This window comes from Excalfactoria chinensis, chromosome 1 (genome assembly GCF_039878825.1).
Source record: "Excalfactoria chinensis isolate bCotChi1 chromosome 1, bCotChi1.hap2, whole genome shotgun sequence".
NCBI lineage: Eukaryota > Metazoa > Chordata > Aves > Galliformes > Phasianidae > Excalfactoria > Excalfactoria chinensis.
The window spans coordinates 113,646,643-113,665,486 of NC_092825.1; the positions used below are offsets into that span (position 1 = coordinate 113,646,643).

General features: G+C 44.6%; 1 protein-coding gene across 3 annotated transcripts in view; it reads left to right on the top strand.

Moving 5' to 3' along the window:
- The first annotated feature begins 443 nt into the window (after positions 1-443).
- Positions 444-18,844, top strand: part of SH3KBP1 (SH3 domain containing kinase binding protein 1) — a 215,334-nt gene continuing 196,933 nt past the window's right edge. For all 3 annotated transcript variants that reach the window (XM_072330073.1, XM_072330081.1, XM_072330089.1), the window contains exon 1: positions 444-581. In XM_072330073.1, coding sequence (XP_072186174.1) covers positions 578-581 — 4 coding nt within the window. In that variant the 5' untranslated portion in view covers positions 444-577. The remainder of the gene's footprint in view (positions 582-18,844) is intronic.

Below are 18,844 nucleotides of genomic sequence, written 5' to 3' on the forward strand. Positions count from 1 at the left end.
CCGGGCCGCCTCCTTCCCCAGGGGGCGAGGCGTACCGGCCGCCTCGCGGCCCCGCTCTCCTTCCCAGCCCCCGCCGTGGACCGCGGCTCCGCTTCCTTCCTCCCCGCCCTCCCTCCCGCTCTCCCGGCGGCGCAGCGGCTGTGGCGCAGTCTCGCGACACTTCCCGCAGCGCCACGCTGAGCCGAGCGGCGCCGCTCGCTCCGGCAGCAGCAGCGGCGGCGGCAGCAGCGCCCGCGTCGGGAAGCGCGGCTCCGCGCCCCGGCCCTCGGCGAAGACGCCCATCGGCGCGGCTCGGCGGCAGCCGGTACCCGGGCTCGGCCGCGCTCCGCCCGGCAGCGGGGACTGCTGGCGGGAGCCGAAGGCTGAGCCCTCGCTTCGTTGTATTTTTTTCCCTCCCGCATCCACGCGCACACATATGCCGAGGCGAGGCGAGGTGCCTCCCGCAGGACGCGGCGTGCAGCCCGGCTGCTGACCGAGAGCGGCGGCCGCAGGAGGAGGGACCAGCCCCGTCGGCAGCTTCGGGCGCAGCCGCCTTCAAACTTTCAGCCCGCGCCCGGCGGAGCCGCGCTCGACATCGATGGGTGAGTGGGAGCCGAGGGGCGGCGGGGTGGGAGCGTCCGCCTCGCGGCTGTTAACTTCTCCCCTCCCCCGGGCGCCCCGCTAATTGTTTTCATGTGACAGCCGGAGGCGCTCGGGGCTGCCGCGGTGGGCGATCCCGGGCGGGGGGCTGAGGAGGCTGCCGAGCCGTCCCGCGCCGTTCCTCCTTCCCCGGGCACACCCACAGCGGCTGCGGGCGGTGGGGCCGTCGGGCGGGCGCTGCCCGTGAGGTGGCTCCCGAGGACTTCGGGAAGAGGCGGCGGCGGCCCGAGGTGGGCAGCGCCCGCTACCTGTGCGGAGAGGAAGGAGGCGGCCGTGGGCAGCGAGGGACGAGGGGGGATTGCGGCCCCGGGGCCGGCCCGCTGCCCGACACGGTGCCCGGCCGAGAGCGATGGGTTGGAGGGAACAAAAGAAAGCTCCGGGTGCTGGCAGGGTGCACCCTCCGATCGACTCCTGCCCGGGGGTGCTCCCGGAGAGCGGCTCTTGGTGCCCGCAGAGCCAGAAATGCTGCCGGCAGCCCGAGAACTGTACTGCTAAAGCCATTGCCTACAGCGCATTAGGTGGGCAGACATTTTACCCAATTTTACCTGTTGTCATGCAGTGACACTGGGAATGTAGCGAGGAAAAATCTTCTCTTTGTTCTTAGGGAGCGCTCGCAGAGCGACGCGTAGCTGCTGTACCTGTACCTTGCGAGATTCAGCGCTAGCTTTTCGCTATGGACTTTCAGCTTAGTCCTCCAGCTGAGGCTGGGAGGCGTTCAGCCATCTGCGGCTCATTCCGCTGCATTGATCCCAACGAACTCCGGTGCTGCTGGCTGTAGGCCGGCATCCCCGGGCGGCCGCCTGTAATTGGATGGCAGAAGGTGCTGTTAGGGTTGGTGTGTCTGCTAGGCAACGCCGCTCTCGGAACTTCTTTACATGCCGTGGCTGTAATCAAGTGTGGGGTTGATCGCTGAGGGATGGAGCAAAATCTGTGCGGTATAACACAAGAAATCATGGTTGTTTGCGTTTTGTTTTGTTTTCTTATCCTCAGGGTGTCTTTTCGTTCTTTAACGTTGTATTGTGACGCTACGAGACCTTAATGTTTCCTTAATCCACAGTGCAAACGTTGAGCTGCTTTATTTATTTGTTTATTTATTTGTAGCTTCATGTACAATGGGTTAAGGAAAGTGATACAGGGAGCACTGAAATAACTTGCCCTGATAGAGCCCTAGGGAGCAGCGAAAGCATCTTTTTTCTCTATCCTTCCATTCTCTCCCCCTTGGCCCCCCTCCTCCCATGATTGTACACATCTGGCTTCCTTAATGCTGATTTTGCTATTGACTTTCCCAACTCGCTGTGATTCAGCCAGACCCGTCTTTGCAAAATGAGAGCGGAGAGAAGGCACGCTCCCGTCGTTCGCATCCTTGGAGTCAAAGTGATGCTTGTGCTTCAGAAAAAAAACACCGAAAAACAAGTGGAAAAAGCACACGAGGAAGATATGAGTAATAGGGAAGTGAAATCTTCCTAGGAGATTCCAAATGGAAACAGTTTTATTAAAAGCATTTTTTCGGGTTCTTTCATTTGTCAGAGGTATTTAGATGCGCGGAGGAATAGGCACGTTCTTTATAGGTAGCACATTATTGAGATGCCTTTTATTTTTGCATTACTTTCGCGCCTTCCATACCAATCAATTGTATTCTGTGTTTGGCACTGCATAGTGTTGTTATTCCCTGGATCTGTGTGCAGAATGCAGGTCTAGAGGCTCAGGAGCAGCACCAGGGAAAGGAATGTGGGGATTCTGGTTGGTGGCAAGTTGAATCTGAGGCAGCAGTGTGTCCCGGCAGCCAGTGGGGCCAACAGTGCCCAGGGGTGCACCCAGCACAGCGCTGCCATGGGGTGAGGGGAGGAGTTGTCTGCTCTGTGCTGTGTGGACTCACCTCGAGCATGTGTGTGAGTTTGGGTGCTACAGTGTAAGAAGGACATAAACCTAGCAGGGAGTGTCCACTAAAGGGTCTGGAAAGCAAAGCATGTTAGGAGCGCCTGAGGCCCCTGTGTTTGCTCAGCGCAGAGCAGAGGAGCTGATGGAGGCCTGATGGCGGCTGCAGCTCCTCACAGGGAGCGGAGGGGCAGCGCTGAGCTCTGCTGTGTGTGACAGCGACAGGGCCTGAGGGAACGGCATGGAGCTGTGCCAGGGGAGGGGCAGCTGGGGGGCAGGGAAAGGGGCTGCACCACAGGGCGGTGGGCATGGAACGGGATGCACAGGGCTGTGGGCACGGCCCCCAGTGCTGGAGTTCAAGGAGCGTCTGGACAGCGCTCTCAGACATAGGGGTTGGTTTGGGTGGTGCTGTGTGGAGTCAGGGGTTGGACTCCGTGATCCTTGTGGGTCCCTTCCAACTTGAGATATTCATTGTGATCTGTTGATTCCAAGCCTGTGTATATGTGTGTATATTACACGTGTAATAACCTCAAGCTTTTACAGCAAGCATTATGAGTGTATAACCTCAAGCTTTTTCACAGCATGTACTCAAAACCTTAGAAGAAATACACATTTATTGATGTTTTACGAGCTGTTCTATGACATTAGAGTTGCAAATCTTCAAGTAAATTAGTTTATGTTTGGAGTGGACTTGTCAGGAGAACTGAGTCAACTGAAGGTGCTAGTTGATAAACCATAAGAGGGGGACAGGGCAGAGACAGCGCGATTCCCCTTCTGTAAATATTTGAGAATTGAAAAGGTGGTGTTTCATGGGTATATGTGTGTGTGGGTTTGTTGTTTATTGTTAGGAATTGCGTGTGGTTAGGGAACTCCTCAGTCTCATCTGTGAGATGTTTGCATGCTCATCTATCACTTTGCCCTGCTGAATGAAGTTGGAGGTCCAGAAGGCAAAGTAGGAACGAGGTGTGCACAGGGAAGAGCTGCTTGGAAATGTCCTGCTTATTTAATTTAGAATATGTAAAGGTACAGCATGATTCTAGAAAGCAGTGTTTAGCCAATGTCATCCCAAAACAGCTGAAGTTTTGCAGCACCTTGTGTCAGTTGGCGCACACCTTCCAACCTCTGCAGTAAACGAACAGGGATCTTTTTTTATTTGGCTATGCTGGTTTCGCTCATCTTTCAGTCAGGTTCATGCATTAGTTAGGGGCCTTGTGTAACAGCAGAGATACGGGAGTAAGCTGAAGCCTCCACCATCTTGCTTGTGTAAATTCCTGTTTATAGATAGATACACAGTTTCATCACCACACTTCTCAATGGTTCAGTAAGTAGCCTGTTTGAGATATATATATGTGTGTGTGTATATATATATATTTCTTGTAGAATTGTTTCTCTTAATAGTTTGTCAGGGTATTTTTAAAGCTTTCCCTATGACAGCAGGAAAGAGAGGATAGGCTGCTTTTGTTTGTCTGAAGTCCCCATAGAGCTTTGTGGCCTTTGAGCCAGTTACATTATTAGCACTCACAGGCAGCCGTTGTCTGCGTGGATTGACACAGCAGTTGAGAAAGATACTTTGCTGTGAAATACCACAACTACTTTGTACACAACAGAGGAAAGTTACACCAAGAGGAAATAGAAGAGAAAAAAAAACCCAACAACCCACTGATTTTTCTGTCCTAATTGCAACACCTTTTCTAACTCTTTCCTAATTCTTTTTTTTCCTCCGGTCCCAGTTCACCTCTGTCCCCTGCCTTCAAGTCTGCCCTGCTTTCCTCCTGAAAGCCCCTGCCCTGGTATGTCTTTCCCCTCTACTTCTTTCCACATTGAACACGTACCACTTCCTCTTCCTTCCTCTCTTAGCGAAGCATCAATAGAGGGAGCACTCTGAGCACATTTCCTGTGTGTGGGGCCACACAGACCTCCGGTCAGAGATGCTCCTGCATCAAAGCTTGTGTTTAGCTCCTTGGTGCGTGTTGGAGGATGCCCTCCGCAAGGGGAAGCATGGGGAGTTCAGCTGGTGAACTCCAACGGCTCTACAGTCCTGTGTCGAATGAAACATTTTTGAGTTGAGCTTAGTGAAATTGTGTAAATTGCACATGGAGGGAGGTGGGTATGTCTGTGGTTGTTGACTTTTTGGATTAATTCACAGTTCCTCCTACAAGGCGTTGGGAATTTTGGTGCCTTGTAGCAAAATAGCTGTAAGACGTTTCTAAATAGGAATGACACATGTCATACAGCAGCGTTACCCTTGAAAACAGTTGTACAGTTTCAGCAGGACACAAGGGAGAGTCATATGGAAGATGATTACCACACGTTTCTTCAGTTTGAGTGCTTTTTTTTCTCTTCAGTATGTTACAAATGAGGTTATAAGCAGCTGTAAAGTGGCTCATGTAGGAAATCTCGTGTGAGAACTTTTCTCAAACTGTAGAAACATCTCATTTCTCCTCCTCGTAGGAGATGTGAATCATTGTAATTCTTTTGCTGTTGTCGGTAGGTTCATTTCTCACAACGCTGTTGTGTTACAGGTGTTCAAGGTCACATCTCCAGTTGTTTGGTACCGTACTTATGCAGCCTGTGAATGTCTTTGAGGTCAGAGTTCGAGTGGAGTTTCCATAAACTGATAAATTATTTTCAGTAACCTGTATGGATTTTCATACAGAAGTGGCTGGCAGAAAGCTTTTCTCTGAGAAACCGAGAGATAATGGCGGTACATCGGAACTTGGTCAGAGCTGCCTTCTGCGTGGATTGAGATACGGGTGTGAAAGCAAGGGATAAAAAAATCCATATTTATGTGTGTGTATTTAGGATTCTGATTTTACAGTCTACTTTGTGTGCTCTTCTTCTTGCCCCTTTCTAGTAGCTCGTTTCTTGCAGGGTCCACTGTACTTGTTGCTCATATTAACTGTTGCTTTTAGATCGAAGGTGTGATAAAGAGGAGAATGCTTAAAGTAGATAGCATTTCTTGAAACAGGAGAATTGTTGTTCCCCTTTGTGCTAGCAAGAGATGCATACGTTGAGAGTTACATTAGAGCTGCATCTGAAAGTCATCTTTCCTGGTCTGCATATAAAGAAATGTGCTTTAACATCACAGCACTTCCTTGTCGAGCAATGTTATTTTGGCATTAATGCTGAGTGTGTATATATGCTTCTGTTTAAACTGCTGCTAATACAACGTGTACAATTTAACGTTACTCAGATTTCTTCTTTTATAGTTACTATTCACTGGATGTTACAGGGCTTTGTTTTGAGAATACAGCTCGTAATTGTTCTACCAGCAGTGTATCAGAGTTGATATAGGAAATCAGCATTGACCTTGTGGATAATGTGTCGACTCCTTCCACACTTAAAGGGAAAGGGATGTGTGTGCTGGGAGAGGAAAAGGAGAGATGGGTAGTGTGTAATGAGCAGTTGAAATTCCAGGTCTGAAATGGTAGAGGTCACTGAAGTGCTGAAAGCAGGTCATCCCTGATGGGATCAAAGGGGAGAAAACAGCCTCAATAGATGGTATCTGCTGTTTCTCTCCGAATCTGCTGCTACAGAGCAAACTCATCAAAATGACGATAGATTTTTTGTGTGGTTCCTATCTTCGGGTTTCGTTTTTGTTTTAAATCGTAGAATCCTGGACCAAAGAGTGTATGTTTTCCCTGGGTGCAAAAGCAGGAGGTAGCTGTAGGGTGTATCTGTGTTCGTGCACTGAGATATGATGGAAGAATATATTAGGGGGAGGGGAGCGGGAGAGGAGTTAAGTATCAAGATTCTGTAATTCAGCTAATGTAAAAATAATTGCTGCTCATCTGCTTCACACAGAGGGGAAGTGCAAGGAGAGCTTTAAGTCCCCGTGTTTGTGAGAATATGCAGTGCTGCAGTTCAGTAGCCATGGACTGTGTTAGCAAATGGAGTTGACTTCCCTCCTCCCTCCCTTTTTCTTGCTGCTAATTGTGAAGCATCAATAGTAACCAAATCTTGGGAGTACAGTGGTGATGCCTACTTAAAAGTTGCATGGCAAGGTGACTGCTGTGATGTCTTAGCTATGCTTTGTTCCTAACCTAACTTTGCCATAGTAGAAGGAGTGTCCTGGACGATGTGGGGCACTGGGGGAAGAGATGTCTTTGTTCTCACTCTTACTGCAGCCTGTATTCCAATGTGAGCATCACTGAGAAGCTGTGCTTTTGTCTAGGCTAAAGGTTTGTCTAGAGTTGTGCATCAGGAATTACGTCTGTGCCAAAAAGGATAATGCAGCCTGAAAAACTGATTTATTAATAGATTAACTAATTAATCTGTAGTTTCAGTGTAGAGATGCATTTTGAGCTCTGCTATTGAATTTCATTAGAAATATTGGGGAGGTGGGAAGAGCTGCTCTTTCTTTATTTCCTCTTTGATTCTTCATCCTGCGCAGCTAAACTGTTTTTGATGATTAAGTCTAGCTCACACCAAAACCAATGCAAGTCTGTTCATCTGCATGGAGACCAAAGTCAGTACTGGCGTGCAACTGCCTCGGGAGCGAATACTTGTTCAAAAACCTCAGTATGGGTTGATTGTATGTGTTACAAATCAAGGCCCAACTTGATCTGTCAATATTGAATTAGCTTTCAATAGCCAGCCTGCCTGTATCTAAAATTAAGTACTCTGTGTCTCATAAGGAACGTGTGAGAAGTGAATGAGTGACCCGCCTTCTCTAAAAACAATCAGGAAAATTAAAATCCCTGTAATACACTGTGTCCTCTTGTTGGAGTTTCCAGGAAATTGCTTGTTAATGGACAGAGCAGCATGTTCGTGCTTGTTTTCGATAATGAGATCTGCACACAAACACACACAAATATAATACCAGGATGCTTTCCTGGTTTTTTTGTTTGTTTGTGAGAAGGAGGTCTTGGAGGTCAGTGCAATTGCTGGTGCTGTTCCATGCTAGATCGGCTAACTGATATCAGCTCTGTGTGTGTAGCACCGTCTTTCCACATGGCTATGTTTATAGAAGTGTTAGTGAAAGGTAGCGGAACTATAAGAGTACTAATATCCATGTCCAGAGCTTTTTGTTTTTGAGCCAGATTATGAAACTATTGGTGGAAAAGCCCAATGTCACGTTTAAATCGAGTATGTCATCTGTCGGTGGTTGCTGATTCATCCTCACCACTGGCAAGAGGCATTTTTAATACTCCAGTATCTTGGCAGAGTGAGTTTTTTGTCTCTCTGTGTGATATGCCTCTGCAGCACTGAAAATTTGCTATCCTTGTGACAGATAGAAAACCGAGTAGCAGTGAAACAGCTTAATTTGTCACTGTTTTTCTCATTACTGCTGTTCTTTCTGTGATGTCTCCCTGAGGACTAACGCAGTTGTGAATGCTCATCTATCTGTTTCCCACTGTAAGAGGGCACAAGAAATTCCAAAGCGCAGTCAGAACGATATGCCTTTAGTGTGGGACTTCATTATGGCGATACCAAATTCAGGATTTACACAGAATCACAGAATCACAGAATTATAGGGGTTGGAAGGGACCTCTAGAGATCATCGAGTCCAACCCCCCTGCCAAAGCAGGCTCCCTACACCACGTCGCACAGGTAGGCGTCCAGGCGAGTCTTGAATATCTCCAGAGAAGGAGACTCCACCACCTCCCTGGGCAGCCTGTTCCAGTGCTCCGTCACCCTCACTGTAAAGAAGTTCTTGCGCACATTCGTGCGGAACTTCCTATGCTGGAGTTTCAGCCCATTGCCCCTAGTCCTGTCCCCACGCACTACTGAAAAGAGACCAGCCTCGCCACTATAGCTCCCACACCTCAGGTATTTATAAACCTGGATCAAGTGATCCACGTAGATGCTGTTTGCCCTTATGTTTGTAAACGTAAGGATTAGTGACTTGTTTTCTAGGGTGCTAATTTATAAACAGATACTTGAATGTTTTATGGGAGCTGGAGCACCTCTGCTGTGGAGAAAGGTTGAGGGCTTGTTTAGCTTGGAGAAGAGAAGGCTCTGAGGAGACCTCACTGTGGCATTCCAGTACTTGAAGAGGGCATAGAAGCAGTAAGGGGAACGGTTGTTTATGAGAGTGGATAGCAATAGGACAAGGGGGAATGCTTTTAAACTGAGACAGGGGAGGTTTAGGTTAGATATTAGGAAGAAGTTTTTCACTCAGAGAGTGGTGACACACTGGCACAGGTTGCCCAAGGAGTCTGTGGATGTGCCATCCCTGGAGGCATTCAAGGCCAGGCTGGATGTGGCTCTGGGCAGCCTGGTCTGGTGGCTGGCGACCCTGCACATAGCAGGGAGGTTGAAACTACATGATTGTTGTGTCCTTTTCAACCCAGGCCATTCTATGATTCGTCTGTTATTTCTTGTGAATTTATCCTTGTTGTCATCAATGGTTTTATGGACCAATATTACATCAGGAACTCCCACTCTAGGCAAAACCATGCTGACTTCCTGATAATCCATGTACTGTGTTTCAGCTAGACTGCAGAACTGTGGTGTGTTGAATAGAAATATCCAGTTTCCCTATTTGCACCATCAGGTTAAAACAACTACTACCCCTCCCTCTGCAAAATGAAAATAGAGCCCTCATGCTACCTACTCCCCCAGAAAACATCTGGTTCAAGGGAACTAACACTTGCTAACACTTGTTGAAAGCACTGGCTCGGTGCTTTAGAAGTTTTGCTTCCTTATGTGTGTATTTTTAATTTGGTTATAGGAAAGAGGAGGTTGATCAGTAAGAATTCTCAAAATCTAGAGTAGATTCAAACTTTCATCAATATAATTTCTGTATGGAAGTGATTAACTGGCTTTGACTACTAGAGTTCAGTGAGTTTGTATGTCTGTTTTGTTGTGTTTGTTTAATGAAATGGGTAATGTGCAACTTTGATCACATTGTAAGGTTCTCAATGATTTACTACATTGACTCAGTCGTACAATTAGTTCAGTCATTAATCGTAATTTGGTACTAGATTAGTTTTTTATTTCAGAGCTTGTTGCTGTATTCTTAATACTGGAACTGTGCATATATATATATATATATATATATTTATTTATTTATGGCTTTAACAACAATTTTCCAGATGACAAAGGGCTCAAACCGCTTGGGGCTTGGTTGAGTATTAACTAGGTAACTTAGACATTTTATTCACTCCTCAGTTGCTTTCCTGGCTTTGCAGCAATTGGAAACTCCCGTTGGTTATATTAAGTCCAGTTTAGCTACCTGACTTCGTAGGAGCAGCATGTATTCAATGGAGGGATTTTTGAGTGAAGCTCTTTCAGCATAGTTAATGCCTATTTTGCTGATGGGAGGCCTTAATAGAGCAGATGAAGGCAGCTTCTCTGTCTGCCTCCTTGCTTAACTTGGTGCTGCTGAAGGATTAAAGTTGCTCCTTGTGTGATGAAAAAAAAAGCACTGTCCAACAGCCAAGTAATTTGTAGGACTAAGATCAGCTCTTTCAGATGCACGAAGCAACTCTTAAAATAGGAAAGAAATCTTCTTGCTGCCTTCTTTTGTTAGAATTGTTGTTAATATTCATCTGCCTGCACAGCTGCTGTTTGTGGCCACTCTTCTGGCAATGATCTCTTGTGAAATGGGAAATGTCTTTGTTTTCTATGAAACTTCATTACTCCCTTGTAACTACAGATAATTTCATTCATCAAAGACCTTTATTTGCCTGTGTTTTAAACCCCTGAACTACTTCTGTCAGTTTCACTTTGGCCATTGAGGTCAATTTGAGGGGTGTTTTGTCACCTTCTCCTGCATCTTGGAATTGCTTGCTTTGATGAATTGAAGCATGCTACTTATTTTAAAGACTACAGTGTGTGTGTGTGTGAGAGAGAGAGAGAGAGAACCTATCAATTAGGTTAACAGAGATGCCATCTAGTTCATGATCAACCACCCCCTCACAGTTCAGAGTTGTATGTGCTGATTCTGGCTGTGTGAGAGATCTCTTAATGTGTATGCATTCAAGTGTTTTCTACACAACAAAGTAGCCTGCTTCTTCCTGTGCATTTCTTATTCCTTCACCTCATTCTGTCAGAAAGCAGTTTCTCTTCCCATCACCTGAGGAAATGCATTTATGCTTCCTTTCCCTTGTGAACATTTTTGAATATATTTTAAATCTGCATCAGCGATTCCCACCTATTTTTCAGGAAGATGCACTTCACCCATTCTTTTCAGGTAGCTGGTGCTACATCATCTTGTCTTTTTGTATGCTCTTCCTTCTAATTCATCTTTCCTTCTCCTTCATCTGTCCTTCAAGCATGCTACTTTTTCTCTTTTTAGGAAACTTTCCTATGTACTTCACTTGTAGTCTTAAAACTCGCTATATGGAGACGTAAAGACCCACAGAATTCTGATGACAGTCCATTTGTGGGTGCTCCTTTAATTATTTCCACAGAATTAGGGAGAAAAGAAGCCTTCAGCTTGTTTCCTATGAATACCATATCAGGAAGGAGAGGAGCTGACTGTCCTTTACATATTGTTGCTTTAGCCCACTGACTTTCCTCAGAGCCAGAAGAGTACCCTGGAAGGTAAATGGTGTGGTTTCTATTGCACTCTATGTATTCCTAGTTGCCTTTCTGGTACTGTCAGATTCAGAAAGGTGAAGTAAGCTGACAAGAGACTGGTGCCTTTGTGATGTGTCAAGAACACGTTGTAGAAGTTGGCAAAGCTGAGTGCTGAAGTTCTGATGTTTCTGAATTTGGAGAACTGAAAAGCAGGATGTTGCTGTTTGAAGAACAATTTCAGTTCCTGTCTGTTTGAGTCTGGCAATACCTTGCTCTAAAACCAAAAGCAAGGGTTGATGTGGATGCAGCCTTACTGGGTGGAGATCTTAAATGCAAGAGATGCCCTTTTCTGTTTTGTTTTTTTGAAATGTAGAATTGGTTTTAACACCTGGTTTCTTTAGCTCCAAGAGCTCGGATCATTGAAAACCAGGGGGATCACAAGAGATTGTTTAAACGGATGGAGCCCAGGAATCTTTTTCATAGAGGAAGCAGCCTTAAGTGATCAGGGTAGATAATACTGAGTAATAGCACTCTCTGTCTGCTCTCATGCCTTGCTTTCAGTCAGAACAGTGCTGTTAACACACTGTGTTTGGTTGCTGCTGAGTGATGGGAGCAGGGCTGGGTGGGACTCAGCTGAGCCTCCATGACAGCATGGGGTAGGGAGTGGGGAGGGGACAGGACAGTGCCTGAACGAGGCTGGGGGTCATTCTGCACCACACAGCACCATGTGGAGGGCCATAACATTGTGGGCAGTTGGCTGGGGATGGACGCTGCTCAGGGATTGCGGGGCATTGGTCAGTGGTGATGAGACCTCGTGCTGACAGGCATCATAGCCGTGCTGGGCATCAGTTGGTGGGTGGCTAGTGATTGCAGCGCAGCTATATATATTGTTATTGTTGCAGTTTTGTTTCTTGCTTTCTCTTCTGTTAGTAAATGCTTTTTATCCCAATCTGTGAGTTCTGTTTTCTTTCCAGTTCTCTTCCTCATTCCACTTGGAGAGGGGGAGTGAGCAAACAGCTGTGTGGTGCTGAGCTGCTTCCGAGTTATGCCCCGACAACTTGTTCTCTTGGTGGTATGGTTTTAATCTGCATGCTGCCTTCTGGATACTATAGAAAGATTCCACACCAGTGTTTAAGGAGGTTCTGCTCATCTTGAGTAGCATCTGTCTTACTGTAGTTTCTTTGATGGCATGCTTTGTGCTGTTCCAGACAGTACCAGTGCTGGTAACTGGTAGCGGATGGGAGGAGGAGGAGGCTGCCAGAAGAACAGCTGCTTGTGAAACAATAGGGTCCATTGCTTCTCTTAATGTTTGCTCGGGTGGGTTCCGTAGAGTTCCATACTGCTGCTTTCTCCGCTTTGCTCCTGCATTCTCACTGCAGCAATGGGCTCTTCCACAGGCTCTTCCACCTAAATGATGACTATTGTTTGTGTTTTCAGTTCATACTCAGCCCCGCTGAGCATTCTTATTCAACCAGCACACTGTGGCTTAGATTCTCTTTTGAAGCAATGCTATCAGCAGGTCACAAGCTGTTGTTGCTTGCAATGAAAGTCTATGACGAGCTTTCAGATGCACTTGTTCAGTTTGCATTGGTTTTTGCTTTTAGCTTTGTTTTTCCTGGAATGATCCACTTTCCTCTAAATCCACTGAATTTCTGTTAAAGAAAATGTAAAAAAGCAATTGTTAATGGAAGTGCCCCCTCACTCAGACATTGGTGCATCGGATTTTAGAAGGCATCATAAAAACAAAGCAGAAAAGTTAATGATTGTGATCTGGGAATGTTTTTATTCACAAGAGCTGAAGAACTAAACTAAGTTGGTTTGTGATTTCTCCATATTGCGGGAAAGAAGGAATTAACCTGCTGGTACTGATGTGAGCTGACAGAAAAGGCATTAAAAGTTCCATCTAAAACTTCCTTCTCCTGAATTTCATCCTGAATTCTAAAATCTGAGTGATTTTTAGTGGGAAAAGTCAACACAATCTGATACAGTAGTTGCCTTTCAGAAAATCCTTGGGCAGATCAATCTAAACACGCTTGTGTGCAATAGTTTCTACTTCTAGAGCAGCATTTCTTTTTTTTCAGCACTTCTAGTCTTACTGGAGTTTTGAAGGAGAATGAAAGGATTTGATGCAGAAAGGCTGATAGGGATTATGAACACCAGCCTTCATTATTAGTCAAGAAAAAATATTGTATTGGTGGGTGGTGAAGATGTTCTTTTAATCCAATATGTTCTCCTTCAAAGTGCTTTTTGTTGTTTCTCATATAATTGATCAAGTTGGATTCTTTTTTAATAAAACATTAGGTTTTAGGAATTAGTTCTGGTGTGTTATTTCAGTTTAATATAAAGGCTAGCGGAGAGGATGTGGTGCTAGCATGTAAATCTTGTGTGGGACCGTAAGGAGTGAAATGCAGATTACCTGTTGTTGTAGGACACTGAACCTTAGCACACACATAGCTTTTGTAGCTCTTAAAATCATAGAATCACAAGGTTGGAAAAGACCTATAAGATTATCTAGTCCAACCATCCTCCCTTTACCATACCTACAGAAAGCCCCTAAACCATCTCTCCTAGCTCCATATGCAGACGCCTCTTGAACACTGCCAGGGATGGCAACTCCACCACTCCCTGGGCAGGCTAGTCCAGTGCCTGACCAGTCTCTGAGAAAAAAGCAGTTCCTTCTTATGTCCAGTCTAAGAAGGAACTTTTTTTCCTCAGGGAGTGTCTTAAGACACCTAACAATCTTATCTATGGAAGCATTATGGAAAGCATCCTTTCATTTGGCTTACAGATTATGAAACTGTTGAGAAATTGCACACAGAGCCTGATCTTTCTCTGAATGCTATGTTCTATAGATTGTACAGAACTTAGCATTTATCTAGAAGAGGGTTAAAGGGTAAAAAGCTTCTGATTGTTTCTCTCCTACATCAAATCCAAGTCCTTGCTGTTGTGCAGCACATCTGTTTGTGACAGTTTAGAATGTATTAGTTAAAACATCACTGATTTGCTACCTTAGTATTCTACAGGTCTTATCAGAAGAGATGCTGCTGGATTCAATATTTTACAACTGCCGTCATAAAAATAGTAGAATTCCTTTAAACCAAATGAGAATCTCATAGTTTCGAATTAAATTTAAGACATAGTGCTTGTCTGCAGCTGGCACTACATGGTGAAGGGCTATAACATGGTCCAAGGATTTGGACTGTAGCAACTGCTGCTGCTAGGAAGCCCTTCCTGCAAAAACTGCCACCTCCAGCAACAAGAATACCACAACAGGATGTATCTATGCAGCATTTTACAGGCTGGTCATTTAATTTAAATCCATCTTTATCAGTACTTCAAGAAAATACAGCTGAGATTCAGAGGAATATGTTTTTTCCCCATTCTCACTGAAAAGGGTTTCTGCTTTTGGCAAAGGTGAGTGATGGCAGTAACAGCTTAGGCCTCTATAGCAAAATCTTCCAAGCTCAAATGAGATCATGTTCATGATTGTACACACGCTTCTAGTCTGGTTTTAATGAGGCTGGGTGAACATTGCTATTTCAGAAGGCATGAAATTGCAACAAATGAAATTTATGTAGTACACAATATAAAGACTGAACAAATTGCTGATTACCACCTCTTTTCCTGTTCTCAGGTATAAGGTGAAAATAATACAAAGATGGTAATACTACAAGAAGGATGGCAATAAATATCTAAAAGGTTATCTATAGGAAAACCTCACCAGTACAGAAGCCTTCAGTCTGGCTGGAAAACACTAAGGCAGTCTCCTAGAGATGCTGCCTTAGTGGTGGTCAGCCCTTAAATGAAGTCTAGAAGAGGTGGAGTCAAGCTCTACCCCTTCCGGGAGCACAGCTGAATTACCCTCACCTGTGCTCCCACAGCTGACCCAACACTTGCCTCAGCTGATTAATCAGAGGCTCAGGCTGTGATTACCAGTTTCCAGTACACCGGGAGTTAGATGATGCCGCATCATACCACTGAGAACATAATTTTACCTTGCTGTCCAGGAAATACTTTGATTTGGTTTGACCTTCCATCTCAGTACTTATATGTCAGCATCTACAAACACGATCCAGGCAACTACAGGATCGGAACCAAATGATGGTTATGCTGGGTTAGTATTTCTGAGTAATCTTAAACAGCAGTTATGTTCATGGCATCAGCTTTTCAATCCTGCTTCCTTTTTATGTCGATGCATTCATTTACTGACAATTCTCCTGAATTTAGCTGAATGGTAATTTTATATATAGTTCTATCTATATTTAGCTGTAAGTAGAGTCATCTTTCCCCTTGTTGTTCTGAAGAAGTAAATAATATCCTTCCTAACTTCTCAATTATCTGGGAAATGTGATTTAGACACCATGAGTAGCATTACTAACGAGTTTTTACAAATACATATAATTTCAGTTAAATAGGAGTAATTTGTCTCTGTTTGCATAGCTTAACTCACAATCCTTCTCTCATCTCCTATTGATTTCAGCAATGGGTATAATCCTTTACAGACTTTGAATTTTCTTCTTATTGATACTGGAGGAGCTAGGAACTCATGTTAAGGTGATGATGTTAAATGTGGCTCTGAATGTAATTAGTCTTCCACTTGTTCGGGATGGCTTGGTTTGCTCACTAATATCTGAGGTAAACAATGATGTTAAAATGAGTCCATCAACTTTAGGACAATTTTACTTCTAAGAAGCACCGCATTCCTTCAGTGAGAGGTTAATGAAATCAATTAGAGTCTTGATGACCATGTGAATCAAAGTAAGCCTGTATGTGAGTACTAGTACTGAGGGCATCTGCTGTTTGGGGAGTCCTCTGGTTGATTGAACCAAGGAACTAAAAGCATAGGGGCAACGATCTGATTCTAGCAGTTTGCTGACCAAGGCAGTTGTAGGAAGTTGTTGACCAGTGCAATGTAGGAAAGGACAAATGAATTTATGGAATACGGACACTTCCCAGATGGTTACCCACATGCATGTCAAAAATGTTCTGTGCAGTCTCTCTATCAAAAGTCTTATGGAGACTTGGCCCATCTGGATCTAACACCTATTGTTAGATTTACCCTGGAATATTAGGGAGATTTTGGAAGCATAGGTATAACTGCTGCCATTTAGAACTACTGCAATGATCATTTCTTTCTTTGCTTGCACCTTGCGCATCAATGGCTCTGATGAACAGATGCAGTTTGGCATATTGTTTGAAAGTTTAATATCAGAGATAGGAACGTGGCAATAATAAATTATTATTTATTATATTACAACGATAGGCCTAAAAATAATAATAAATAATAACAGCAGAATGAATTCATAACATTGATTACAAGTACCTTGTCTGTAATTGTTTACTGAGGAACTGCCATGAGATGAATGCTTTATTTGGAAACTCACTGCAGGCATATATAAATACTCAAATACTGACTTACTATTGTTCTTCGTTTTGTAACTGTAAATTAATTCAGTGATGGATTGTGGTCATACCGAGTGCCTTAACACCGTAATATAAAGTGTTTCCTGTCCTGCTGGGTAAATTCCATTAGAATAACTTAGTGTTTGTTTTTTCTTAGAAACTGGAACCAAACATACTAATCCTTCTTTGACAAACAGAAAACTAGCTCTCCTCTTTTCCTGGAGGGATAGCTAGGCCTTTATGTAAGCTGGAGAGGCTTCAGCTCTGCTGCTGCCCGGACAAGTCATATCAGGACAGCCCTAAGTACACACAAAGGAGCGTACACACTTTCCTCCAAATCAGATTTTGGTTGGTGCTCTCCTCAGTGTAAGGCAGAGGGGTTTCAAGCAGGGCAGTAACAAGCTGCTTACTCCATAAGTGCGAGCATTGGGGTGCAGCATGGTTCTCTGACGGGACTTACTTTTGTCTTCTTACAGTAGCCGGTGCTCAGGTGGCTCTTTGGGATGCATGTGGGCATGTCAGTTGCGCAGTGGAGCTTCCTTCCCTCAGATACTCTCCATCTGTCCAAACTGCTCCATGTCTGGCTACTGTGTTTCTGCTGCCAGAATGTGTGAGGGGTGTTTGTGGCCTGCAGGAGGGGACTGGGACTGGTGCTTCCCCTGGCATCGCTGTGAAGGCATTGCCAGGTGGCTGAACCGATTGCCAACAGGATTTGCATTTGGGCAGGGAACCAAGGGGAGGCTGCTGAGGCAGCTCTCAACTGGAAGCTGGTTAATTCCTCTGTCCTGAACGCTAGAGAAAATTGCCACTGATGACTATGGCATAAAAAGATTTGCGTGCTGTGTGACTAACATGGCTCCCTCTGTGATTGCTCTGCTGTTTGTGACTGAGTGAAGGTAGCATTTTAGGACCAGGACCTTTAGCTCCTCCCTGATTTTTCTGTCTTAGATGTGATGCAAAATTAAGAGCTCAGGCTTTCTTAAAAATCCCAATTGCCACCTGCATTTAAACTATCAAGTTAATGGTGTATTGGTATTATTTGTTTTTTTTTACGTGCATTTCACAGGTAGCAAGTGGGAGTAGGTATTTCTGTCTTGCCAGAGTGTTGCCTCAAAGGGAGGCAGGGGCTCTTTTAGCTAGGATGATAACGTGCAAAAATATTGAGAGTTGAGTCTTTACAAACTAGAGGTGTTTTTTGTTCTGAAGGAGGAGAGCCACACACACGTTTTCCATGCCAGATACTAACATATATTGAGTAACAGTCATCCCTAATTATCAAGAAGTTATAGCATGATGCCTGCTGTGGCTGTAATGGTTTGGGCTAAGAAGGACTCTTGGAGCCCACATGAGCATTCCACGGCTGTACCAGTGCACTCCCATTTAATCCACGCTGCGTCCTCTGTAATACAACCTGCGTCCTTCTCCCTTGGACACCTTTGTACCACAGCATCCTACATTTGGTTGGCCTGCCAACTGCTTGCCGTTCCCAGAGTCCAGAAAACAACGTCTCTGTAGGTTGCATTTGATCTTCAGGCCATCTGGCTCTCCAGGCATGGGCTAGGAGAACAGTACTACTGAGTGTAGTATAGCGTGTGTATTTTTTTTCCACTTGAGCTCTAGATGTAAGTCATCCTGTGTCATTTGGTCTAACAAAAGATACCAACGTTTTCCCAGCTAATGGTTCCTTATATATTAGTGCGAGTTTTGTTGCAACTTGTATATCAAAAGGACATTTTGTTTTGTTTCTAAAGTATGCCCGCAAACACAAAAGCATGTTGTTTTAACTGTCTTGTACTGTGATTTGTCAAACAGAGCAGCATATTTGAAGTAAGACCTTGTTTACTAAGTTTTAAGGCAGATGGAATTTGATGGCCAGATTGTAACTGGTTATGAAATGTGTTTATAATGAAAATGTTGATAAACTATTATTTATTACCAAATGAATCTTTGTGACTACTTTATGAGGGAAATGGTGTATAGCAGAAGAGAAACACATTCAAACTCTTTGATCAGTAGTTTTTGATAATCGATTTGTTGTATTTGGTAGAGAACTTGAATCTTTCTGTAGTCGCTTATGCAGTGTGGTGTAACAGTATGGCTGTGCTAGGGTGCCTGTTTATGCTGTTAGTCCTTGTTACTTATGAACAGTTAGGTTTATGCAAAAAAGGAAAGCGTCGTTGCACTGTCTTCTGAGGAAATATCATTGGAACGTTAATTTAAAACTTCAATATAGAATACTTTCAGTTGTTTTGGTGTTGTTTTTTGGTAAACCTGTAGGAGTTAAACTCTTAACTCTTTGACTGCTGTGTATACTGCTGTGTACACTAGGATTAAGGACTGCAATCATGTGTGAAACCATGCTGCTGCAGAATGTGGTGCTGCCATATGGATGCTGTTACTTGGGTGGAAGTGTGCCAAAGACATTAATAACATTTCCATTGTGCCTACACACTTCAGA